The sequence below is a fragment of the Paramormyrops kingsleyae genome, chromosome 1 (genome assembly GCF_048594095.1).
Source record: "Paramormyrops kingsleyae isolate MSU_618 chromosome 1, PKINGS_0.4, whole genome shotgun sequence".
NCBI lineage: Eukaryota > Metazoa > Chordata > Actinopteri > Osteoglossiformes > Mormyridae > Paramormyrops > Paramormyrops kingsleyae.
In genome coordinates this window covers 65,780,525-65,808,216 of record NC_132797.1, presented here as the reverse complement: position 1 = coordinate 65,808,216, position 27,692 = coordinate 65,780,525, and the positions used below count along the sequence as shown (strand labels likewise).

Here is a 27,692-nt window from a genome sequence, read left to right as displayed (position 1 = left end):
CCAGAAATATACCAAAATATACATCTAAGCTTTGGAAGTACTGAGGTTAGGACTAATGTCAGTGCTGGGCTGTGTCTCAATACGCGAGCTGCAGGGTAGAGAGAGTCATCTTTGGTTTCTGCATCAGGCGAACGTTTTATATTTGGATTTTTGCTTTGGGATAGAGCTTGTAAAATCCTGCAACCTCCCCCCACCACCCCACCCCCCCCTCCCCCCATTTAGCCTAAAAACAAACAAAACAAACAGGAAAGAGGGGGAAAAAAACAAAGAGGAGTTAAGGATCTATTAACTGATGCACTAGGACATCACACCACAGCGGGCTTTGGGCTGAGGAGCGTAATGCATAGTTTCACAGCTGGAGAAAGTAGGAAGGGGGGTAAAATAAGGAGTTAAAGTGAAAAAAAAACTGTAGAAAGACAGACGGAGTCCTGAGTGAGGTCAGCACACCTAGGACCCCCTCCAAGTACGTATTGACAAACAGCACCCAGGTCCCACAACTCTTACCAGAAAGTCCCTCAGAGTAGCCCACCAGGTGCCTCCTGCCGACGGGATTTCCCGCCCCCTGCCAGCCTGAGGCATGCCCCACAATGTCAAACACGGCGGTAAGGGCACCAGCTCAGGCCCACGCAGTGGAACACAGAGCCCGACTCCCCTGCAGACGGGGAGGGAAGGCGTTCTACAGCAACGAGGGGAGGGGAGATCCCGGGGGGGATGGCTTAGTTGATACAATCAAGTACAAGTCTTTGGTTTTGTTTTGTTTTTTTTTTCCTTTCTTTGGGAGGAGGGAAGTAAAGAGTGTTGTGTGGGACTATCAGACCACAGCCCAGGGGTTAACAATGAACACACTCGTATCTACATTCAGTGGGGACAGGAGACACCAGGACATCGGGAGTATGAAGCAAAAAAGAAACAAAAAATGCCTCCGGTTGCGACACAATGCAAGATAAATAAGATAAATAGCTCTGACATGGCTGCTTGTCGTTTGCACCCTGTATGATGAACAACTGACTCCTAAATGTTTTCATTGTCACTGGCTTTTTAAGAGAAAAGGCCAGCAAGACACAGGTAAAACTTATAAAGGGGTTTAAATGATATAATTGCCTTTTAAAGCAGACATTCATGTTTGCAAACGGGTGCTCATATGCTGCCCCCTGGTGGCACTTAAGTTCCACTACATAAGCATACACTAAACAAGACATCTGTGGGCTACTCTTACAGGACTATGTTTTTCCCCCCCTTAAGGAAGATTAAAGCATGTCTAACGGGTCGAGTTAGAAATGAGGTATACATCAACCCCTTAACCCCACGTCGACCCACAAAACAGCACAAGCCCCCACCCTTTACCACCAGCAAGGTCCCAAGGCAGTACCCCACCCCAACCATGAGCCAAGTGCTGCATCAATAACACAGCAGGACAAAAACAGAAACAGAAGTTTGTCTGCCAGCTGTGTTGCTTTCGTTTTACCGAAACCAGAGCATCTGCCTCAGATCTCATCCTAAATGTCTGCCGGTAATAAATATAAATATTCTTTTTGTATTAATTCCAAGTGCTCTCTGTTCCATGGTTTCAGTACATGACCTGAAGGACAGCGCCTCTGCCGGCTGCCCCTACTGGCTGCCCCTGCTGGCTGCCCCTGGCGCTACACCCTGGAACCTCTGCAGTGTTGAGCTACCAGAAAAGCTTCTACCACAGCGCCCACAATCGCAGGGACCTGAACCTCACGCAATGCGAGGAGGAATCTAACCAAAGCTAATGGAAACCCCCCCTCGTTTAATCCGGTGGGCGGAGCTCATGTGCATCAGTGTTCACGTACTCGTTTAGGCAAAACAGCTTGAGGGTTTCTTAGTATGAATACGGCTGTAAATGACGGTGAGTCCGGATCAGTGGTGGGAATCGCCTGCCAGGCTGGTTTCACTACATCAGCTCTTAACTGGTTTAGAGAAGGTCCCAGGTCAACTCCAGGCATGAAAATAGGTCCTCCATGGACGATGGCTCTCCACCTCAGAACCAGATACCCTTAAGACCAAAGGAACCAGTAACTGTTCTCCCCTGAAAGATAATCAAACTCATGACCTGACAAAACATAAATGACCATTAACCACATCCAGATTTAAGCTCAGCATTTACAAATCAGCAAGAAAAAAATTTAAGCATAAAGATGCTTCAGTCTCGTTTCCCAGATACCCATCAGAGCAGGTCCCAGCACTAACGGCACCAGGGCAACACAGTTAATAGCATTTTTTTTCCCCGTCTTTTCAAAAGAACAAGCACAAGTTACTACAATCATTAATTGAACACAATAGTTCAGAGTTTAAAAATATTTACCTACATATACAAATAAAGCTAAGGAGGAACCCCAAGGTTTTGCTCACGCCAGCATCCGTTTCCTACACAAACATTTCAGTAACTTCCAGAGCGTCACAGTACCAAGGAGAGAGGCTGTTAGGGTAGGTAATCAAACATCAGCAACAGCAGCCCCAATGTCTAATCCAGAGAGGCCATGGAGACCCACCCCCCACTCCCAAACCCAAAGACACACCATATCCCAGCCACCTCGAACCCAACAGAATCAGAAACGTGCACATTCTCTCCTTTGGCAAGTAGGATCACAAGATCACGTGACACACAGGCAATCCCAGAAGTAGTAACCAGTAGCAGTAGTAACAGTAACAGTTGGCAAAGTAAGAAATCTGCTCGTCAGCCTCACGCAAGTGTACAGCAAAGTCACGTAACCAAATAATAATTTAAAAACGGGCCGACTTTCAAGAGCTGACAGTGTCCGTTTTAAGTGCGCCCGAAACCAACTTTACGAGAACAGCCACTGAGGTATTTTAAGTAACGTAAAAAAATAAAGCATTACAAAGTAGTATTAGTGGAGCAAACAGCTCCAAATCAATCAGGAGTAGAAAAACACTGGTGTATCACGACTCTGGCATTGCGTTCATCCTGGGCCGGGCCGGGCCGGGCACAGGGCATTTCCCGGCACAGAGCTGCTTGACCGTGGGTCCGGCAAAGGGAGACACCAGGCGCATTTTTAAGACGGCACTTCTCAGTACCAAACTCACCTGATGCATCTCCCTCATTTTAACGCCACAACCCCAAAGGTCAGTAATACTGCCCGTAAACAGGGGCCGGCGGGGAGCAGAGAGGCCGCCGCCCCCCCCCATCCGACGGACTAATGGGCTATCCTCCGAGAATTGCCCGGTGACTCGTCGGCTTCAAGCCGCGCTTTAGCGCAAATGTAATGAGTCACCACCCAGAGAACAAAACTGCTTTATAACTTAAATAATGATAAATGGTAAAAAAAATATATATATCAGGAGTCAGTAGTGCGCAGAGTTGTTATTGTCTCGATGGGGAACCGCACTGATGCGTGCACACAGCAGCAAAGTGAGGGGAACGACTTTGGTTTAAGCTTTTGATGGCTGAATATCGGCAGAACAACAACAAAAAAAAAAAAAGCCTTTTCAGAAACTGGAGCTACAGGACCAGCCGGCAGAACTTGGACGTGTTTTTTTTAAGTCTTACGAGGAAGACAAAGTCTGACTTCAGTAAGCAACAGGGGCTCAAAATACTTAAAAAGCAATGGCCAGCGTAGCTATGTATGTAATACTCTGTTCACAGCAACGCTTATCAACCTTTTGCTTAAAACCACACCAATATATTAAATTTCACTATAACAAAGGGAGGAAAAAATATTTTCTTATTCACTTTTAAACCTTTAAACCTTTTATAACTACCTGACTGTTGCACTAAAACCCCCTCAAAGGAGCCCCAGACACTTTGGTTTGTGTTGATATAGGTGGGTGTGGGGGGCGGGGGAGGGTGGGGGGGGGGATGCAGGGGGGGGATCCTCCACCCTGAAACACATCCACCCTTCTCTGGCACCCACCTTCTGGTCCCTTAAGAAAGCAGACAGACAGACAGACAGAGACACACACACACACACACACACACACACCACAGTTTCAGCGCATGTGAAAAATCAATAGTGTTTAGTCTTTGGAAGGATCCTACAAATATTGCATTATTTCTGTGGTCTAAAAGTGAGCCCCCAGTGATAACATAAATATTTCAACTATGCTACATTAAAAAAAAAAAAAATATTATTTTTGGTATATCTGACTATTACAAATAAGCAGTACAAAGAGTTTTCCAAGTGAGTGGACCATCGTTCTTCGTGCCCAGTTTCTGGCACAGACACCATGCAAGTGTAAAACAAGAAAGTAACAAAAACTGGGACCAAACTCACAAAACATTTCTCTTCTGAAGGGCCAGAAATGGCATTATGCCCCCCCGCCCCGATCAACGTGAACCACCAATCAGCAGGTCAGAATGCCGCCACCTCATCACTGAACACTGTGCCCTTACTGATATTTTCCACATTCACTAAAGCTATGAGTGTCCACTCCAACACCCCCACCCCAAAAATGCCCCCTCCCGCCCCCCCACAAAAGCAGAGTGACACACTTGTCACCATAAAGCTCTCAGTATTATTAAAGCTACTTTGAAACAAAAGTGATCAGTGTATATGGAGACAAGCGGCAGGAACGCCGGCGATGAAGGTGACGGACAGGCGTCTCAGGAGGCAAACTCATGTGTGCCGCCCCCTATGGCCGCACGGGGAACAGCGGCAGCACCGGTTTGACGTATTAAAGCCTTCTAACCGCGTTTCAGCTTTTTACAGAGATTAATGCAACTCAGACGGTAAATTACCCACAAAAACCACACCCCCATACAAATACACACAAATCTGTAAACGCAGTAATGAGTTCAGCAATGAAAGAACCCCATTGGTATCCTTTAGACCTCTGGTATAAAACAGTGTAACAAGCCAGTATGACAGACCATAAACAAAAGAAAGTTCACCATTAAAAAGAAGTAATCTGAACGGAAAGAATATCGACCTCAGCGACGAGGTCACTCAGTCGAATGCATGTCTCACATTTTTTGGTTCGAACGATAATTGTCTGATTTTCTATGTGAAGGGGAGGAAAAAATAAGTATGTTCAAAAAGATAATTTAGGGAAAGTGAAAAATAAATGCTATTCTTTTTCCAGGGTTTGTGCCAGGACTGCACAGAGTGCTGTGTGAAGAGTCTGTTTGGACAGTCTCAAATCGCCATGGCAACAGGGCGTCAAGTGATTTGCCCCCACCCTCACCAAAAATGATTAAAAAATGATTAAAATGGCAAGGGAGAAAAAAAAATTATAATATTAACAATATTATTAACAATAAAAAAACCTAAGATCCTGGCACAAAAAAAGAAGAATAAAGATGTAGAGAATAAAGCCTTATATAAAAAAATAAATTCAGTAGGTTTTTTCTTTTTGGTGGCAGCAGAAGTATTAAATAAGGAGAAAGGAGGCGGGGAAGGGAGGAGGACACGCACGAGGGGCGTGGCCACGAGTTCATTGGGCCTTGGAGGCAGTGGTGAGAGTGGTGGTGGGCGCCGTGGTGACGGTCCCGCTGCTATGCTGGGCATCACCGTGCGCGGTCGCCGCGGTGACCTGCAGGTTAAGGGCCCCGGCCCCGGCCCCAGACACCAGGCTAACCGGGTTGCTGGTCAGCAGGGACAGGTTCTGAGGGTTGAGGAAAAGCGGAGCCGTCACCAGGTTGGGAGTGCTGCCGGCACTGGCATTGGCGAAGAACAGACTTCCGCTGCCGTCCAGGGAGGTGATGGGAAGGCTGCCGCTGGAGGCCAGAGCTGGGCGGGAGGCGGGAGACGGGAGGCGGGAGACGGGAGACGGGAGAGTGGTTTGTCACAATCACAGATGTATTTTTCGAAGAACCAGTATGGCAGGGCTAATCAAATCACAGCAGAGGTGGAGATTTCAGGTCCAGACAGTACAAATCCAGACCAAGATTTTGTTTCAACCAACCACTTGAGTACTCTGTGACTGTGACTCTTTCAACTGGTTGGTTGAAACTAAATATTGGTCTGGATTTGTACTCTCTGGACCTGAAATCTCCACCTCTGAATCACAGTACTCAAGAGTCAAGCTGATTTTCCAGCCTTATTTTACCTGTGAAGCCTCTGGCCAATCAGAATCAGTAACCTAACTACCTGGGAGGACTGAAAACAAGGCCTGGATTTGGAATTGAGGGCAAGATTTGAAGAGCCCTGCAGTATGAACCAAAAGGATTGACATGACAACAAGCAACACAGGAAGCGATCGAGTATGGAGATGGACACATTCATGTGCTATGTGTACCTTCGCTTGTCACTGGGGCTGTACCCTTGTAATTATACCTTTTATGGTATAGAAAAAGGAACATCCCAAAGGTATACACAGCATTCATGTACCATCAATGGTACAGAAATGTTCCTCAGAGTCCATTTCTGTACCTTAATAGGTACAATTACCTATAGCTAAGGGTACAAGCGGCAGACCCTTGAGGGTACGGCCCCAGTGACAAAGGTACAAACTGGTACTCTTTATTTCTGACAGTGCAGAGTGAATCTGAGCCTCAGAGTGCTAAAAGATCCACTGAAAACAGGAGGGGGGGGGTTGGCATTTGGTAACCATGGCCACAAGCACTGTGGACATGGGTAATGTAGTTCTTGGTTAAAAGTCTGGCCTGTGCACCTTGGATGGTGGCCAGCGTGCTGTTGCTCATAAGGGCCGGACTCAGCGCACTGCCCAGGGCGCTGGGAGCCAGACTCAGCAGCGCTCCCCTGCAAGGAGAGAGAGACAGACACCGTAGAGGATGAAGGTCACGGCATGATGGCCGAGGGAGGCGTGACTTGCACTGCAACATGTGACCTCACCCAGGAGCAAACTGCGAGGACGCCATGAGGCCCGGGCCGAGTCCGGCAGCGGCGGCCGCCATGGCAGCCAGTCCGGCGCTGGTGGGCAGCTGGGCGGCACCCTGCAGGGCAGCCGAGAGGCCCGATGCAGTCACCATCACCTGTCCGGCGCTCAGCGCAGATGCCAGGGAGGAGGGCAAATGCGTATCCGCGTTTGTCTCCTGGGCTCTGCCCACCTCCGTAGCCATCTGCACCGTCGGGGAGGGGCTCAAGGAAGGGGAGGTCATAGCAGAAGTCGCCATGGGGGCAGTGGAGATGACTGAGGCCGTATTTGTGGTCGCTGCCCCAGGGGTCGTGCCTGGAACAGCAGGAAAATGTTGGAAGGTCACTTCAGGCCACAGACACACTCAAAGCGCCAGGGCAGATGTTCTCCGTTAAACCACCAAGTTTCCAACTTTGTGGGCCAATTACTTCCTCACAGGTCCTCAGTGAGCTTCAGAAGGGTAAACAAAACACCACCGCGGTAATGGTTACCACTGGAGACATGCACGTTCCTCGGCCCAAGGTGGAAAATCCACCTACCTGTAAAAGCGAGACTGGTGGCGGCCGTGCTGGTGAGAGGCAGAACTGGGTTTACAGTCAACGTGGTCGGTGGGTTACTGGACACAAGGCTGGCCGTGCTGGGCACCTGGGACATGGAAGAGGGACAGTGACGACAGGGGACGCCTCCAGCGATGCTCATGCTGCCATCGTTTGGCTACCACTGCTATTACTATCCAAATCAAAATTGATCGCTAATGTTAAGCAAATACATCAGACTCTGGGAGATATGCAAAGACGACGGAGAAGATGGACTGAGAAAAAGAACAACAATCAGCACAAGGGATGAAGGACGAGGTGGACAGTCGCCTGGGACACGGTGAAGGAGCTTTGAGTTTTAAGCATTTAAGCTGCAGAGCAACTCAACACAAAGACCTAAAATCAACAGTGAAGATGGGAAGGAGCCCTTGCCCAAGAGAGCTGTGGGCAAACAGTTATATCTATCAATTATCTGATATAATGGTGGTTGTGGTGCACCTGCCCTCCATCTCTGACAGCCCTGCTACCCCAGATAGCAGTAGGACCCTTGTTTTAATTTGGTTGGTAGTACATTATATCCTATACGTTCCCTACTAGAGTGAGGTCATGAAGTTGTTGCTGTGCTGGGTCCAGCTGGAAGCAGTGGAAATAATTTTGTCCCAAGTCTGGGAACGTGCAGCAGCCCCCCCCCCCCAACAACTCAGCCCACAGCTCCTGCAACGTTGTCCAAACCCTTAAGCAAGGCCCTTTAGTGTACCAAGGGGGTGGACGGAGAGAAGATCGCTTTGATGGGGGTGCTGCTGGCGCTTCCGCTGCTGGGGGGGTTGATCCTCTTCTCCTTCTGCCTCCGGTTGCAGAACCACACGCGGATCACCTCCTTCTCCATGTTCAGCTGGTCGGCAATCATGGTGATCTCCTCAGAGGTAGGTTTTTGGTTCTGCTTAAAGAGCATAAAGGGACCCACCGGTCCACTTTCACTATGGGGGGTCAAAGGTCAGAGGTTCGAGTTCCAGGTATGAAGGCGGCTGCCCAACTGACATCATGTGAGGCCAAACCATCAAGAACATATGAGCTGAACATATTACTGAACACCGAGTCTTAGGCAGTCAAAAAAACATTTAAATCAATTTATCTGGATATTAAGTGTGCTCACAAATTTAGCATTAGAACTAGTGCTGTCAACATCAACACATGAACACTTGTAATTAATCTGGAAACCTTAACGCACTATTTTGTTGAAGACAAATTAATCTTCTGGAGTCTGAACTGAAATCTCACAAAACCATCTAAAAACTGCCGCAAGTTTTTGTCTTCGAGGCATTAAAAAAACACCCCCCCCCCAAACACCTTGAACAGTCTACTTTTCAAATATTTCACATGTGAAAACAAGAGCAAATGCCTGGGGTCTGTTTACACTAACTAGGGGGCGTCAACCTTTTATTTTGTGATGTGAGAGAGTTTTCACTGAGGAAATACCATAAAAATAGCGTTTTTCACTACCTTTATGGTATACTTTTTGGAAGTATAAGACTACAAAGCAATTATTTTATTTAACTATATTTCTCAAAAGTAATGTTGTAAAATGGCTTAAAATAGTAGGGATTGCATTTGCTGAAAATAACATTTCACATTAAACATTAACTTTTGCACTAAAAACACTTAAGTGTTCTCTGTTTGTCCAAAAATGCTTTCAAAAATAGAATTAAAAAAAGCAGAACAGGAAAACCTTTTCCAAAAGCATAATTGCTAATTACGTTAGTGACTTACACATTTGGAACCATTCAACTGAATAGTTTCAACCATCAAAACCAAGATGCTACATTAAAAAAATAAAAAATAATAAAAAACCTGATTCCTCTTACCAGTTTGTCCTGCATTTCTTTGTTCCAAGACCACATGTGAATTTGTTTCATCTTCCAAAAAATACTAGCAAAATACCATTTTAAACAGCCTATTGGTGTGATTGGATTTTTTTTAGGCGAATGACACCACTAATTAGAACATATGCAAGTTAAGAGTAGCACAATAAAAACTAATAAGAATCTAAAAAGAGTTACTGATAACTTGTTGCCTGGCTAGATGAACACTGCTTTTATCCCCAAACTCCTCAGCGGCACCCCAGCCATTCCATGTATTTATTACATTTCACCACCAGCTCTATTAATTATTTTAATTAGTTAAAAAAAGTCAGTGAGATTAATTAGCTATAGGAGGTGTACTTGTGGTCAAGTCAAAAAGACGTCCTTTACTGTATACGTAAACTGTATAGTTGCTGCAGATACAGGACTTTAGCAGAAGTCTAGAAATGGCTAAGCTAGCACACTTTGACAGGCGTAATAGCATAGTTTTACACCAACGTGAAAATAAACATGTTTTTTTTGCTGCCTAAGACTTTTGCACAGTACTGTTACTCTACAACTGCAACATTACTTGTAATAATCACCAAGGCTGCTCTTGCGTTTCTGAACTGGATTTGACCATCTCGGTTCTTGCCATCTTTGAGACGTATTGTATAGCTCTTGTTCCAGTGGTAACTTGCACGTGTTACTAGTCCTTCACTGGAAGCTCAGCCTAACTATAACTATGCCTAGTTGACAGCTTTATTCACTTGTACTCTACAAACTCCTTCACCTGGACACCTCTGTGTAACAGGAAATATCACTCACCTCCAGAAAGCTCTTTTCTAAGGCCACTCTGATGTTGGTCTCGATGCTGGTCCTCTTCTTGCGGCGCCGGTTCAGGCCCTCCACGCCCAGGCCCGGGGATCCCAAGGCACTGGGGCTGGACAGGGCCTGGTCCGAGGTCAGGTTCTCTGCACACACAGTGGGGACACAGACACAGGGAGGCAGGTAAAAACCTGAACGTGGGGCGATGTGAGTAAACGCCGTGTTACCATGGCTTCAGGCTGCCTGGTACCTCACGTCTTCTCCCACGGATGCTCGACATACTTAATTAAACAGCCACTGGCACCATTCACATTGAACAGAGTAAAGACACACAGAAACAAAACCAAACCAACAGACTTGCAATGATTCTGTCTTTTAAGTTGTTTTAAATGCAAGTACCTGAACCTAAAGGATTTAGCCGTCCTAGTTCCCCAGGAAGGTTATCAGTTCTGAAACCAAAATGTGATTGGCAGGACACGCTAACCCCGCCCACCTCATTTGTTCAGTCACTCTTAACCAGTGTGACCAGCTGACACATCACAGGTCAAAAGCAGACGAAGCCAAAGCATAGGAGCGGCCAAAGCCTCAGACTGCTGTTGGGGAATCATCTGACCACAGCAAACACAGAAGGGACAAACCTGCATCGTTCAGCCACTTCTCAAGCAGCGGCTTCAGCTTGCACATGTTCTTGAAGCTCAGGTTCAGGGCTTCGAAGCGCGAGATGGTGGTCTGGCTGAAATCGTTTCCGTACAGTTTTCCCATGGCCAGTCCCACATCCCCCTGCGAGTGATGCAGAGTGAAGGCATGAAAAATGAGCACCCAATACCTGCCCCTCTCACATAAACCTGCAAGTCCTTCTGATCAGTAAAAGCTGGCCTGGTGACCTCCACCGACAGCCTAACAAAGCCAAACTGAACCCCCCTGAACCCAGGTTGACTCTCAGGGCCCCACCTGAGTGAAGCCCAGTTTGATCCTCCTTTGCTTAAAGGTCTTAGCAAACTGCTCCAGCTCCTCCAGGTCACTGGGCTCCTCCAGACTGGGCGTGTCCATTCGCTTTGGTGTCGTCTGGCTGTGTGGGAGGGGTTGGATGGGGGTGGCGGCTATCGTGCGCGTCGGTGTCGCCGGCTGAAGGAGCGAGAGATTGTTAGCGCCATTATTTTTAATCGCAAATTCAAGTCTCACGTATCGTCCGCGTAATATTAACGAGCGGTGTTAAAACACTTGCAGAATTATAGTATCACACCCATCTGGGTGTCACAGATTCCTTTTGACACTGGATGCCGCAATACAAAATATTTAACCCACAAATTTGCATTATTTAAAATTACATTTAGCTTCAAGTCTATGGAGTGTGTTCAGGAGGAGTGTTTGAGGTGGGGGGGGATTATGGGAGTTGTAGTCCCTGACCTGTGTGGTAAGGGCAATGCTTGGCTGAGTCTGCAGGAGGTTGGATTGGCTTTGAGGTAGTTGAGTTAGGAGATTCTGAGCTTGCAGAAGACCTGTGTCATAAAAAGAGTGAGTTCACAGGGAGGAATAAAGGAGGTAAGAGCATCCAAATAAAAACCAGGCAGGGAGGCGGGAACACATACTCTGCTGCCCCTGTGGCGTCTGCGAGATAATGAACTGCGCCGGCTGCAGCTGCGCGGCGATGGGGTGACCCGGCTGCACCAACACAAACTGCTGCAGGTTCAAGTTCTGCTGCTGCAGCTGCTGGAACTGCTGCAGGTCCTCCATATCACAAGGAGGCAGAAAACATTACCACACGGACATAAACCACTAAAATGAGGCCACATACAACACAATAGGATGCTTACAGGTGTGATCTGAATGGGCTGGATCTGTGTGATGGGCGTGGCCGCGGAGGCAGAGATGGTGGCCCCGGTGGTGGTGCTCTGCTGGCTGGCCGAGTGCTGCACGGCTGCAGCCAGAAGCTGGGCCTGGGCCTGCTGGATCAGCAGCTGCTGCGCGGGAGTCAGCGTCAACTGGAAAGGGAGTCACAAGCGAGTCAAGGTCAATTTCTCTGAAAAATAGTCTTGGGGGAAAAGAAAAAAAAAACAGTAATACAGCTAGAAAGAGAGCAGAGATGAAGAAAATAAGAATGAAATGAAAAGTAACAGAATGAGACAAGAAGCAAACAGCTATTCGGAAGCTTTTCCCCAAACGCTGCTGTAACTCAATTTATGCATTGTATTAACACGAAGGTTGTGGGTTCAAATCCCAGGGAGCACATGTAAATTGTAGTTCTTCCCTCTACTGTAAGTAGCTTTGGATAAATGTGCAAGATAAAATTATTAGATAAAAAAGTGTGACCATTATTATGATCAGATCCATGGCTGTGAAACAATGAGTCTGACAGACACCCAGGACATTGTGGAGAACATGGCTTGCTGAGCTCTGACACAGGACGAGTATGACCAGCGAGACTCCACAGCAGGCAGAGAGCCCCCCCCCCCCCCCCACTGTGCTCGCCCCCAGCCAGGGTCACATGGTCCGCCTGCCTTCTGTTACCCCCCGTCCCCTGCCGCGTGGGTTATAGGAAATCGGCAGGGCAGTGCGGCTACCCCATACTCGTTACAGTAATGAAAGCAAACGAGCATGCTGGGAGATAATGAATCACGATTCCAGGAAATCATTACCAGGCGACCGCATGGCCTTGGAAAATGGGGGCAGCTCCACGGGGGTCGTGAGGGTGGGGGGACGTGTTGAGGGCGGGCAAGCACCATCCACTGGCCATAAACCTCGCGCCCCCCCATGGACCGGGAGTCACTGATGTGTGGGTGCGATGCCCAGAGCTCAGGTGTGCGCAGTCTGTGCCCCCCCCCCATTTCCCTCCAGCTATAATTCAGACTGGCCACCACGTCAGGACTCTTTTTCAGGGCTAACCCCCTGTCTTTCTGGCTGCATCGCCATGTACCGATTCCATTCCAAAATGACCAAAACACAGGTCCAATCTGGCAATCTTTGTACAAATATAGGACTTTCCTTAAAAAAAAAACAATTTTGGCAAGGAATACTGCAAATACTCGAGACTTTCCCTCAAAAGGTCGATTTATAGAAGCACAATTTTATATTCACCTTCAGCAAACATCACACATTCACATCTGCATCCAGCACTGTCATTTAACCCTCGGGGGACGAACACATCGTCGGCGATGCAGCGTATTTTTCGCATCTATTTCAGTTTAAGTCTCGCTTAAATCTTTATGTAGAATCATGGGGGAAAAAACGCTGACTAAATCCGTAATCTGTCTTCTTTTCAAAACTTCCATTTTTAAAATTAGGTTAAATAGCAAAGAAATAAACCATGTCACCTTCCTTTGTTTTACCTGCATCGGGGGCGTGTATACCGCTCTCACCTTGAAGATCGCTATTCGCATTCTAAATAGCCGCATTACCACGTATTCAAATTGCATTCACATGGTAATTTGATGAACAACGAAACGGTGAAATGCGATCCAGATACATCCCCATCAGCACCATAAAAGGGGGGGGGGGGAATGTGGCCAGGTGTGAATGGCTCATGCATACACACGAGAGCTCCTACATATTCAATGGAAGGAGACCAGAAATAGTGACATGAGTTAGGATTTTCTTATTTATTTATCATAACTGAATGTTGCAACTACACCATTTAGTCATCTTCATGCAGCCAAGACTTTGGTGATCAGATATGTGGGATCAGAACGAACTTCCACCATTGCTTACTATGTACTTTCATAATGTTTCTGCAAGTGTTCCAAACTGCATTTTGCAATGTCTATACTTTGACGTCAGATTACGAACTTAACATAAATCTCACATATAAACAATGTACATTAAAATTAAGATGTGTAATGCCGAAACAAATATATAAAACAATTTATTTGCCATGAATTATGATACTGAATGAAATGTGTGACCATGCCCCAGTCAGTGAAAGTGTGTTCCCTACCCCAAGACCCCAGAGGGTTAAGCTCAACCTCTAGATTTTGCATTGACCAAAAGTTACCCATGGAAAACATGGCCGCCAGCTGAATAAGGCGGAATTGCTGGCCCGTTCCTGTATCACACTGCAGCTGTAAAACTCATCCTGCCATTGGGGCAGATCAATGGCAGTTTGACATGCACAACAAACTCCATGCGCAGCAGGTGAGATTTGCCCCAATGAGCTTGGTGGCAGGTGGAGAACAAATGACACGAGTTAAAAATGGGGCACACCAGTGCACATGCTCTCAAACACAGCAGCCAGCCATGGGCCTGGGCTCATGGGTGAGCAGCATGCCACTTACTCCAGTGATCTGTCCCCCGGCCAACATCAGTTGCATTTGGGGCAACGCCCCCTGCTGGCTGGAGGCTGGAGGTTCCACTGCTTCCCCTGACTTAGACTAGAACCAAAACACAGCGTAAGGTCAGTGACCTTGGGGAGGCAAAGGCTCGCTGGATCTAGTATCTGGCTCAGCTCGGGCCTGACAGAGAACAGCAGCTTGCCATCATGAGGAATTACTACCTTTTGCCAACAGACTTCAAGCTGAAGTTTAATATTTTAAAACATTAGTAATACTCCAACCAATCTACATTCTGGTCACATGTTATTAAATCATATAAACTATATTGGCTCCAATTTTGCAAACTGAAAAACCATCTTTCCCCAAATGGTTTAAAATAAAGGACGTGTATAAAGGTCAAGTTACCATCAAGTTAAAAGGGTGGAGTTTTCTGCTCCTGTAGGGTAGTTACCGTCCCATTAATCACTGTAAACCCTACAGCATTCACTGTGAATGGTCTGCCAGTTAACCCTGAGCAGTGTGGGGAGCACAAGCACCACATTATAGGTGGGGGAAAAAAAACACAAAGGGACTGAAGTTAACTTTTTAGGAGACCAGTATTTGTAGCCCTGTTTCAACAGCTGAACAAGACAACTAGTCATGGAAAACCCAAGTCAGAGAGACAACTGTTAAAAGGTGACAGTAGGTAGTAGGGGTGTAAATCACAGCTTTCCTCGCGATACGATACAATATCGATTCCTTAAGCCAACGGTTCAATTTTTTTTGATACCTCAGAAATTCCCACGATTCGATTCAGTTTGATACTGAGGGTAGTAGTCAACGTGTTCAGGAGATTGTGTGCTCTGAGCATAGCGTCCTATGTCACCTGCCGTACTAAACACACGCTCTGAAGGTACGCTAGCTAGCGAGCTACTTATAAATGACATGGGTGCAAGTCAAAATGATCTACAAACTATAAAAATGCAAAATGAATATTTATGTATAAAAATATTGAGTATTCCTTTAATATTATTTATTATTATTAATTTCCCTTTGGGATGAATAAAATATTTTTAAATTGAACTGGGATATTAGTTCCTTCACCTTTCTCTTTCTCAGCTTGCTTTTCAGAGGGAAGTTAATGTCGTAGTTTTTATGAACAGTGTGAAAATGCCGCTCCACATTTCCCTTCTTCGGAATAGCAATGGTAGACTGACAGATGAGGCAAATGCACTTTGAATATGACATGGTGGGGAAAAAAAATAAAAAAAGTCCTCCCATTCCGTATGGAAGTGGTAGGTTTTTGGCTTCTTACTTGGTCCAGCTCCCCCATTCATTTTTATACCCTTTCTTAACGTTTGTAGAAACAAATTGGAGGTTAACTAGGTGACTCGGTAGCTTGCTGGAGTTTTGCAGCAGCTGGCGCGGTTGAAAGCGTCATCCATCCTCTATTTTTTTTTATGCCATACGACCTACCCACACTACCTTTGCGATCGACCAGTAGATCGCGTTCGACGTATTGGGCACCCCTGATGTAGACCATGTATACGTCGGAGTGGATCATGAAAACAATACTGGTACAGGCCAGAAAATAAAAATACATGTATCGATATTTACGCGGTCACATCGATGCATCGGATCGTTTGCCGTTGTATCGATACAAATCGATGTATTGTTACACCCCTAGTAGATAGATGTTCTCTCTGAGAGACACAAACACATTTTCCACATCTTTGTAGGGACCATCCATTCATTTCGATGGAAAAACCTTTAATCCCAACAATGACAACCTTAAAGGTGCCATAGAATGAAAATCTGACTTTATCTCATCATAGATCAAAAAGGAGAGCTCAGTACATGGAACTGACATACTGTGAATCTCAAACACTGCCATTCCCTCTTTCAAATTTAATTCCTGAATATGTAAAAGGAGGAAGTGAAACGGGATGTTTTGAAATTCCTAGACTGTTATGCAACAGTCTTAACCACGCCTCCAAGCTTTAAATATGCCATTCCACTTTCAAGCTCAATGGACATGCGCGTTTGAATGTCAATAGTTCCACAGATAGTGAGGAATGAAGTAGAGGATAACAGCAAAAAAGGCAGGCTGTATGTGCCATTCGAGGCTACGACGGGGATGGCAGGCTGTATGTGCCATTCGAGGCTACGACGGGGATGGCAGGCTGTATGTGATATTCGAGGCTATGACGGGGATGGCAGGCTGTATGTGCCATTCGAGGCTATGACGGGGATGGCAGGCTGTATGTGATATTCGAGGCTATGACGGGGATGGCAGGCTGTATGTGATATTCGAGGCTATGACGGGGATGGCAGGCTGTATGTGCCATTCGAGGCTATGACGGGGATGGCAGGCTGTATGTGCCATTCGAGGCTATGACGGGGATGGCAGGCTGTATGTGCCATTCGAGGCTATGACGGGGATGGCAGGCTGTATGTGCCATTCGAGGCTATGACGGGGATGGCAGGCTGTATGTGCCATTCGAGGCTATGACGGGGATGGCAGGCTGTATGTGCCATTCGAGGCTACGACGGGGATGGCAGGCTGTATGTGCCGTTCGAGGCTACGACGGGGATGGCAGGCTGTATGTGCCGTTCGAGGCTACGACGGGGATGGCAGGCTGTATGTGCCGTTCGAGGCTACGACGGGGATGGCAGGCTGTATGTGCCATTCGAGGCTACGACGGGGATGGCAGGCTGTATGTGATATTCGAGGCTATGACGGGGATGGCAGGCTGTATGTGCCATTCGAGGCTATGACGGGGATGGCAGGCTGTATGTGCCATTCGAGGCTATGACGGGGATGGCAGGCTCTATGTGCCATTCGAGGCTATGACGGGGATGGCAGGCTCTATGTGCCATTCGAGGCTATGACGGGGATGGCAGGCTCTATGTGCCATTCGAGGCTATGACGGGGATGGCAGGCTCTATGTGCCATTCGAGGCTATGACGGGGATGGCAGGCTCTATGTGCCATTCGAGGCTATGACGGGGATGGCAGGCTCTATGTGCCATTCGAGGCTATGACGGGGATGGCAGGCTCTATGTGCCATTCGAGGCTATGACGGGGATGGCAGGCTCTATGGGCGGGGACAAGGCCGCTCAGAATGCCAGGCTCTGAGAACTTTTTAAAGGGGCCGCAAAACAAAAACATGTAGCTTATATCTTTGCGCCGACTCCTGATAGGACATAATTTGTCAAATAAATATTGTTGTGAGCCAGTTATTTGCATTCCCGCTTAAAATCAAGCGTTCTGGAGGGAAAATGTTACCTATAAATAGTGTAGCGCTTCTTTTCAAATTTACCTTCTCACAATGGATGATTGCCAAGTAGATGCTTGTGCTTTATGTTTCTTTAGTTAACATAAATAGTACTTAAAATGTATCACGACAGTTCTACTAAAACACATAATTATGTTTTGACAAACACTAATGCTATAAATAGGTATAACATTACCGACAATTTGCACTGTTTTCTCTGCTATGGCGCCTAAATTACTACTGATCAAAAAAATATATTATGCACTTCACCATCTCACCTGGAACACCCATTGTTTCGGACACTCTGGTCCATGCCTCATTTTTTTTTATTTATGTCCCTGTATGCAAACAGACACATCATATATAACTGGGTACCCGGCTACAGCAATAATAAGTCTCTCCTCCATTGTGCCTAGGAGCGGTTGGGTCGGAACAAAACTTTACACGCTTATGTTCTGCGGCGCTCTCTTTAGCGGAGCATCTCTACATTCCCATTGGTTGCCGCCCAACCGCGTCACAGCTCATTACCATAAAGTTGACTGGGATTCAACTTCTGTCTGACGCTCCCGCCGCCCAGATCGCGACGCACTGCTCCTCGACGCCTCCCGACGCTCCCTCCCATAGAGAATGAATGACTTCCGGTTGCTTTGACGCTCTCGCCGCTCGCAGTGTGAACGTAGCATTAAGCTGAAGTGGGACTATTACAGTAGTATTCATTTGTAATTTCCAAGCAACTGGTTGCTCCTCAACATCTGATTCCTCCTCTGATACAGACTCAAACATATACGATCGCATGCCTAAATGCTCCATGTTTTACCTCACCTGTAGTGATCTATATTGGTTCTGTGAGAGCCATACTTGGTGCCTCACTGTAAACCAGCCAATCAGAGCAGAGCTCATTAACATATTAATGAGCCCACCAATTAAGGGAAAACAGCCCATTTAATTCTAGAACCAAATTATAGGATAGTAAATGGGCCTATAAAACCACTACGGACATTTTTTGACCAAACCAAGTTCACATACCTTCTATGTAGACACCAGAGAATTTGAAAAAATAAACAAAAATAAAAATGCATTATGTGGCACCTTCAGCCCCTACCCAGCCCCATCTGTAGCTATAAGTAACCAAAGAAAATATGATTGTAGTGACAGATATTTCTAAAACTGAGTTTCCCTTGTGGGGACTGAAAAAAAGGATTCCACAATGTCAGAATAACAGGTTTTTATCCAATTGTGGGGACATTTGTCCCCACAATGCAATATGCACATCACACACACACATCACACACACACACACGCACGCGCGCACACGCACGCGCGCACACACGGCCCCCGGGTGTATCAAACAAAGGCATACAAAACATGAATTCTAAGCAGCTTTAAACGCCTTGTTTTTAGAAAGCAATTTCGTGACTTTATTTGGCTTCAAACAGTGAAATTAAAAGCTTTTTAAGCCACGGCCCACAGGAATTTTAAGGGGGGGGGGGGGTATGTTAATTAAAAGCTGGTTATGCAGAGCATGTAAATTCTGCGCAGATTTGCATACCCTCTGCCACCTGTTTCCAAGCGACTGCAGAAGAGCCGATTAGCATATCGCGCTGATTGCTCTCGTTCGTCCCCGAGATAATAAGCACCCGGCACAAAAAAATGTGCCACTCTGTTGCCAGCCATAGCACCAAGGCAACAAAGTGTTTGCCATGGAAACTGTGGGAGCTTCTCTTGGCTAGTCATTTTAAACCCTTCTGTGGCTGCATTCCACACCCCCCCCCCCCTACACACAGGCACACACCACACAGTAAACCGAAAAGGGCGGGGGGGGGGGGGGGCCAAGGGGGTTGACCAGTATTCTTCCTGATAACGGTTCCACAATAAGAGCTGTTTCTCAACACCGCCCTCACTGACAGGCTGTGGCACGTCGGGAGGGAAGTGCGGCCATGCGGGGGCCTTGCCTTACCTGCTGCAGCAGAGCCTGCGTATGGGCGTTGGTAATGGTGCTCGTCGTTTGCGAGCTCTGCCTCTGAAAGTCCAGTCCGTTTGTTTGGGCACCTGGAGGTAAAGGATCAAAAAATAGTGTCCTAGCGTAAGGCCTGCCAAAGCCAATACAGCCACCTCCCACGCATCACCATCCCTTCCAACCAAATGTTCGTCCAGAAATGCCTCCATTTTAAATCCGAACACAAGCGTCAAGTGAACTAACGGATCCTAATAAATAAATAAATCGGGGAGTTCCTTTGCCGGTTACTCACCTGCACTTCCGTCCCGGCTCTCCATGGCCTCCTTAGTCCGCTCGGACGGATCGCTCATTCTCGAATCTGGAAGAGGCAGAAGACAATGGTTCACGGGGGTGGGGGGGGGAGGCGTTTAACTCACCCTGACCCAGGCGTTCGGCGACAGAGCGGCACAGTCTGCATTAAACAAACACGTCAGCTAAATGAGGCACACGACCCATCACCGCCCCAACCCAGTGGCCGGTTAGTTCACGAGTTCCCAGAATTACGAAACCACCTGCAAAAAACACGACTACTCGGCAATCTGTGGCGGATTTAAAAATATCGTCATCAGGTGTGGAACCAAGTAGAAAAAAACCTTTCAATACTCAATCACAGGTCAGTGCAAAGCAGCTTAAACAAACAGTTAACTTCCACAGCAGCCATTCTGAACTTTGACCCTGACAAAACCTGAATGGAATCCCCTAGAATACAATGCAAACGTGACTGTGCCTGAACCTTACAGATGGAAAAGAACAGCTCAGGTTGGCTCTATCGCCTAGCTGTCGGATCTCGGGTTCGGCCCACACGGGTCCTTGGGGATATATTCCTGACCTTCCGGCACCCAAGAAGTGCCATCAGAGATGAGAAGCCCACTTTACTTCTGAAGGAAGAGCGAAGAGGATGACTCAGAAGCGTCCAGATGGCACCACGATGGCACCGAGCCACGCAAGCGGGGGCTCCGCGGGGACCCGAGCGACGTCAGCGGATGGGACACCAGCAGACAGGCCCCCAGCGGTCAACCACTTCGTGGCAAGGTGGTGATGAGAGGCACGGAGATCTCTATGGGCTGAACCATGCACAGCGAGGTCTCACACTGGCACATGGGATCACATGGGGACGCCAGGGTATGAGACTATAGCACAAATAACCAACGAAAACCCCACACTCAGGAAAATCAGACAGACACACACACAGACCCAGAAACACAGGAATCTCTCACCCACAGTGACAGCCTGCCTCCAGACAGTCTGATCCTGGCCTCGTCCTGCCAACTCCAAGGAGGACCAAGGAGGAGGGTTAGAAAAAAAAAAAAAAACCCTCAAAGAGCACCTGCTAGGCCAGCAAAATCAGCGAAGAACAAGGCGGTGCTGCTGGGGTGAGGAGTGGGCAGGGAGGAGACGTGGAATCCCTGCTTCTGTCCGCGTGCAGGTCCCGGCCGTGCTCCTCCAACGCGCTGCCTCTCACGGAAAAGCACGATCGTCACGACTACCAGAGCGGGAAAAGTTCTCTTCTGATGGGTTGGGGGGGCGGGGGGGGGGAGTTTGGAGGAAAGAATTAAAAAAAAAAAAAAACAGAAACAAAGATTGCAGCTGGCAGCTCCCATAATGAGCCTTAATCAGTATGCAGCTGATTAAAGCTCTATGCAAATCGGCCTTTCCTCGTTAGCGTGGCAAAGGGCCCTTTGAAGTCCGCGAGCGCCTCGGCACCGAAAGCTTTCTGCATAATTTAAATGCCCCATAAATATTTATCAGAACATTACCATATTAATTGGATCGTTCTGTAGGAGGGCACAAAAAAATAAAACGAACTGCTGAGGGAAAAAAAAAAATTAAATAAAAATGTGAAACTGCAAGTCAGAGTGGTGGTGACGGATGGGGGGGCCAGAGGTAATTAGCAGCGGCGACAGAGCGGTGTAATTAGGGGGGGGAAGCGTAATGAAGTTCCCGGGACGCGCTGGCAATCACGATCATGGCAGAAGCACGTGAGGCGGGGGGTGGGGGGGAATAGGTCTCCTGAAGCACGCAAATCACCACAGGGGCCTGGGGAATGCACGCCGGCCCAGAATCCTCCACTGCTACAAACCTCCATGGTCGCAAAATAGAATTGCAAAACTCTGCGTGCAAGATGGTATCAAAATGGCACTCGAGTCAATAAATGTTTGTGAGGCGTCACAGTCGTGGTGACGCAGATGCATCACCGCTCATTATGCACTTTGGGCACTGATGATAAACATCACTTCAGAACGTCAGTGGCTCATCGAGAGCTTGTCGTTTACATTTCTTTTTTTAAACATGCAGACAGGCAACCCAGCTTCTACCGCGCCAACTGCAGGAAAGTCCAGGTCCAGAAGCCAAATGACCCTCGTTATCCTGAAGGCCAGGGATGGGGATCTGCCATTCGGTACAGAGCTTAGCTGCCCCCCTCCCCCAGCTCCATCAGACCAGTTCCTAATATGACTTCCAAGCCCAGCGCGAAGACACCTCCCTTAGAAAGGTTACGAATCCATCTCATTACCGCTACACCTGCTCTGCTTTCATCTTCTCACCTTCGTCCTACTCTCCTTCATTCGTCCATTTTAACTCCTGCTTGAGGTGGACGCGAGGTTGGCTAGACACAGGAGCAACCTGGAATCAGGAGGCCATTAACGCGAGAGAACGGGCGGGGTGGGGGATGGACTTCCACAGCAAGACCCACATTCCTGAAGTCTGAGTGAAGGGAATGAGGCGGGGCTGCAGCACAGGAATCATGACGGACATCACGCTCTGCTGGTTCTGCTCAGGGGTGTGGCGAAACTGGGGGGGGGGGGGGCGGGGGAGGCTGAGCTTCTTGTGGACTGAATTATAACCTGTAATCCTGCATACAGAGCATTCATACGGAATCCATTCGCCCACAACCCCCAAATCTCAAGAACTGTAGTGAACTCCGACCCCAGATCTCTCACACATTCAGGTACCCCCATTAATTATTATTTCACAGCGGCCGGTCTTCCAGCTCCCGGCACGGCGCGAGCAGGGGTTCCCGACCCAGAAGAAACAAAAAGGTCACATTTGTAATGCAAAGTGACCTCTGGAGGAACACCATAACAAGAGCAAGGGCTGACAGTGAAAGGCATCGCAGAGATAAGGATCACGGGGGGGGGGGGGGGGGGGGGGGTTAGGGGGGGGCAGGTGAAGGGCTCACATGTAGACGACGTCCATCCGCAGGCCTCAAAACCGCGACCAAAGACTCAAGACCAAAAGGTTCGTCGCATGGAGAGGGGGACACGAACTTACAATTGACTCACAATGAAGCTCTACATCAAACACTAAGATCAAGGAAAACCGAATTTAAGGAAATTAACACCAGAGATGCCAGTCAAACCAAGTGACCGAAACAAAAATGATGCCTTTTGGGACTAAAACACATCAAGTACAAGAAAGCTGTGCATTTACTAAATTTGAGAGAAATTTAGACATCCAAACTAATCTGTCAGAGTACGCATCAGTCCTGCCCTCGACCGCATGACAACCAATCAGCACTGCACACGCAGTGTGAAGGCATCGCACAGCGGTGTGATCAGTTGGCTGATAAGTTTAAAGGCAGTGCTGGCTGTACCGCGACAGAAAAAGAGAACGTAAGGCTCCATAAGTCCATCAAACGCTTAGATACTTTGCAGAACTAGCTCTCCTGGTCCCTGTTGCCACAACTACCCCAAAAAATAGCAATAAATTTAAACATGAGGGGACTAATCAGGTAAGTCGGAGAGAAAGAAAAACACGTTTACATTTTGTGGCTGCCAGTAGAGTGGGAAAAAACAGACTCCATAATGCATTATGCAAATGATTTAATTAATAGAATTTTAAATTAGCTATTAATTAGGCCACCTTTACTGTGGCCCTTTTGGAATAATGTGATGTAATAATAATAATAATAATAATAAAAACTGTACCAAGAACAGATGCTCAAAGAAATTAATCGTATTCAAATACAAAAAATGCAAATTGAAACATGCAAAACACCCTTAATATGGCAGAGGAGAGAGAAGCCGAGGGTGTTCATTTCCATCCTCGTTCCTGCAGCCATGTTTTTTTCCATAAAGTGTTAATTAGGGTTAGCGAAGACGAAAGCCAATGAATAATTAACAGCCTCAGATTCTGCTCCTCTGATCAAAACACGCAGGTACAGCACAGGCATAACCGGGAATACAGAGGAACCGAACCACTCCTCAACCACAAGATCACGTGGGCAGCAAGCAGGACCGCACTTACTTGGGACGGTAATTACACAGATAAAACAGCACACTGATTAAATACGCACTGACCAGCCTCCACCGGCCACTGAGAGTCACACTACCCATTTCTTCATCAGGAAGATAAAGGAATATAAATAAATGCCAAACTATCATTTGCAGAAAGGATTATTCTCCTGAATGCTTATGGTACATTTTGTCGAGTGGAAGATACGACACATATGTTAAGGCAGAAAAAACAGTAAAATCAACTACCAAATAACACTGATGCACTTTATTTAAATGTTACAATCATGTAGACTGATCAGATTAGATCTAGAGAACTATTAGAACACCCAGCGCTTGCAAGCGAAGCCTGAACATTGTGCAAGTCTGCACGAGTCATTCATTACGTTACAAAGCAAAAGAAATCGTATAAAAATTGCTAGCTGTTGCTGCTATGAAACTGAACAAAGGGCTGGGGAAAAAATGGGTGGGGTGAGGGGGGGGGTCAGAATAAAAATGCGAAAGATGTTATCCGCTTCCCCATGAACAGGTGGCTTGATGTCTCGGATGTGCAAATCACTGTCATGCATGCAGATTCACCAACATATAAAAAATGTATATCAGAATTGCTTGACACATGCAGGTACATCTTCACATACAGTGTTCTACTGTTCATACAGTAGGCCTACATATAAACGTCCTCCATGAACAGCTGAAAAGTACAAGATGTAAATTCTCACCAAGTCTGATTCAAGTTAAAATGCAAATTTTTACATAATATTGTTTCAGTGGTGCCGGGAAATTGGTTCGTTCCCTTTGGTGACTTCCGAAGACAATAAAATCTAATTAAAAAGTTAAGTAGGCCTAAATGGCTACTAAATATCTTTAAATAAAATACCACATCGATGACAACAGGACGTTTTTAGAGGAAATGACGATTAACCGAAACAAACGAGCCAAAATTAAGAAAAAGCTTTCCTTTTTCATTTTACCCAAATTATTAGTTATGACGCATGCTAATTACTTGTACCGTGATTAACAATAGTGTTTGTCATTTTCCCCGTTTTCAGTAGTTTGTAAAAACTACATTATGTACGTCCAAGAGAATTTACGACTGATCATCCACCGTGCAATAGACCTACATTAATTCACAGCCAAGCACTTAATACCATAACTCTCCTCACAGAAACATGCAGGAATTGGAATAAATGCGTTACTTTGACATGTACATCTTATATAGCCCTAATAGGCCTAATCCACCGAAGGCCATGGATTTATTTTTACACATCCTTTAACATAATAAACTGCCTTCATGCACAGCATAAAGCATTACATGAATTAAACCGCAGAAGTACATAATTTGCTATGTGACCAAGTCCGTTAATAGTGTGAACTAATATATAGGCTACAGGCTACCTAATCAAATCATAGTAATCTACCTTCTTATCAGATTCTATTAAAATAAATATATTCCAAGTATGACGAATGCGTTTAAACTTATCACTAAATCGCTCACAACGTAAAAAGAGAGGAATTAGATATATACAGGTATACCCTGCGGCCTAGTTAAGGAGCCCAGGGCACGGCCGCAACCGCCAGGGCGCAGCTCCGACCTAGGAGCCGACAGCCGGACCGGTCCGGTTCGCCCGGATCTGTGTGAAATCAGGCTGCAGACAAACTGGAGGTCCTCCGCTCCGCATATAATATTATTAAACATGAGAGGCGGAGATACGCCCGGTCTTTTTTAAATAAAATAAACCTCCCCGAATTAGGCATTCTAATGAGACGTTTTAACATATTCAGCAAGCAAACAAACAGCGGCTCGAACCGCGGCCATCGGAACCTTAAGCCGGCATTGAGAAAATGCGCGACTCCTGCTTAAGACCAAATATCATTAGGTAGACAAAAAAGTAGAAAAATAAGCAACATTTCAAGTAACTTCTAACTATTTTTATGCGGACGTTAAGTTCAAATCAACCAAACTGGTTTGTATGAAATGGGTACTGCCATCTTCGCATAGTCGTTCTGGGTGATTTGAATGCATGAGTTAAACAGTGCATCACAATTATAATCATGAAAGACTGCCCAAGCAGTCAAAAGCATTCTTATTAACAGGAAATGACTGCTATCGTATGCATAAATTTGCAGGTCGAATTTACTTTGCTACAATGTTAAAAGCAAATGCAGGGTCTGAATGGGCCGATGGTGTCAGGAAAACTTTACAGGCAGCGAAGGCAGAGCAGCGACGGGGTCCCGGGGCTCGCAGGCTCCTTATAACGAGCCCGCACCCCGAGAAAAGTCCTATTTTAAGGCGTGCGGGTCATTTCTATTTACCGCTGGTCGTTTTTTCGTGCAGCCGTGAATTTTACACCGCTACAAACTGAACTGGAGGACGGGGGCTTGGGCGATCGCAGCCTAACGAAAAACAAACAAAAAAAAAAAAGCTACAGTAGCGTCAGTGACAGTCGCCTTTTGCAACATAAAAACCCGCTCGGACTGCATGCACGGTAAATAAATAAATCTAATGGCCCTTCGGTGGGAGGGGGCATATTGCAACTCCGCGTACGGCCATTAACTGTAAAAAAAACACATACACACGATGACCATACTACGTACCTTCAAAGGATCAGAAACGACTGAAAGCAAATAATACAAGTATGCCCAATGCCGCTTCATATATTACACAGACATCTACTAACGTGTAATCATATATAACATTGTACCCTAACATAACATTGTTTTGAAAAAATACTATCCGGCAGCTAAGAATAACACGGGCAAATATAGAGGGCTGCACGCCTGCAGCAAAACGGGGCACAAAGGATGAGGCAAAACGACATAATGAGGAGGAAAAAATACTGCTCTGCCGCAATCACAGTAAAACACAAACACGGGTGTACCTGGGCTGTTTTTTTTTTTTGTTATTATCGCCGTCATTATTATTTACAATGTAAATACGATGACAAAATATGCAGGGTGGACGCATGTCGACAGGCGAATGAATATGTAAGCCGTAGTTAAGGATCACAAAGCGGATCGGAGCACAAAGCCGCACGACTGGTCCCTTAACCCAGACTCGGCGACTAAACAAACAATTTAACCACGCTTTTTTTTCCAGCCCATATATACCTCATAAAATACACAAAGAACACGGTTGTATTGCTAATGCAATATGCTAAGTCGGCGAGAATATGAATATGCAGCGACCAGTGACTCCTAATCACACAAAGAAGTGGATATGGGGGTTTTTCCCCCTCTTTAAATGTGCTATTGCACCGCAATCCCAGCTTCCTGTCTGCGATTCGCAGTCAGGTAGGCAGCGGCGAAATTAACCGCAATCCGCCGCACTTTTGCGGCCGAAAATGCACAAAAGAGCCGGGCTTTGATTCCCTCTCCTTCTCGATCGGCGTTGAGAGAAAGAGCGTTTGAATATGAATATGAATATGTAAAATGCAGTAATGATTACCTGGCCCTGGACTCTCATCTTGACTCGTTGCTCCTCCGTCCGCCATTTTGAATATTTAAACAGAAATCCCAACCCAGAGATAGAAAACTACACACCCCGCGCCGCCACAACAATTTGCATTATGTCTCGCTGTTGAGATTATCTATATATATAATAATTTATATTGTAAGTGAAGTGAAAGTGGGAAACGGGGTGCAGAGGCATCCGTCGTTGGCGCTGCGCTGCAAAAATGTACTTTAAATATTAAACGCTGTATCATCTATGCAGAAGAACGCTTTCCCAGGACTATCGGAAATGGATGGCAAGATCTGAGGAACTTCAAAAACAAAAAAGAGATCCAACACGGAATTGCTATTTTGAAAAATATTAAATTAAACAATGTCAACCTTATTCGGATGCTAAACACTTAGGGTTTGCACGTTTTTTTTTATAATTTTGTAATTTATTCCAGATTAATTAAATGTATTTAAATAGCAGTAAACGTCAGATGGCATTGTATCC

At 46.4% G+C, this 27,692-nt stretch overlaps 1 protein-coding gene across 4 annotated transcripts; it reads right to left on the bottom strand.

Moving 5' to 3' along the window:
• Positions 1-3,820: 3,820 nt before the first annotated feature.
• pou2f1b (POU class 2 homeobox 1b) lies at positions 3,821-27,692 on the bottom strand. 4 transcript variants are annotated; one of them, XM_072717824.1, is made up of 15 exons: positions 27,192-27,692; positions 20,732-21,022; positions 19,768-19,833; positions 19,476-19,567; positions 11,812-11,979; positions 11,587-11,725; positions 11,405-11,496; positions 10,949-11,122; positions 10,637-10,777; positions 9,998-10,153; positions 8,089-8,271; positions 7,335-7,440; positions 6,774-7,110; positions 6,592-6,680; positions 3,821-5,708 (listed from the first exon to the last, which is right to left on the bottom strand). In XM_072717824.1, the coding sequence occupies exons 3-15, from the start codon at positions 19,823-19,825 to the stop codon at positions 5,413-5,415; spliced, it is 2,031 nt and encodes a 676-aa protein (XP_072573925.1). In that variant the 5' UTR covers positions 19,826-19,833; positions 20,732-21,022; positions 27,192-27,692; the 3' UTR covers positions 3,821-5,412. The 4 variants fall into 4 exon arrangements, with proteins under 4 accessions (XP_072573925.1, XP_072573918.1, XP_072573923.1 ...); XM_072717817.1 differs by lacking the exon at positions 20,732-21,022; XM_072717822.1 differs by lacking the exon at positions 20,732-21,022 and having other exon boundaries at positions 11,587-11,716.

What these genes read in the sequence shown, in the direction of transcription:
- pou2f1b (XM_072717817.1), bottom strand. Translation starts at nt 27,237, where the DNA reads ATGGCGGACGGAGGAGCAACGAGTCAAGATGAGAGTCCAGGGCCAG. An exon ending in GCATTGCCCTTACCACACAG is followed by an intron (nt 11,123 to 11,404) that starts GTCAGGGACTAC and finishes TCGCTCCTTCAG; the next exon opens with CCGGCGACACCGACGCGCAC. An exon ending in TAGAAAAGAGCTTTCTGGAG is followed by an intron (nt 8,272 to 9,997) that starts GTGAGTGATATT and finishes ATGCTCTTTAAG; the next exon opens with CAGAACCAAAAACCTACCTC.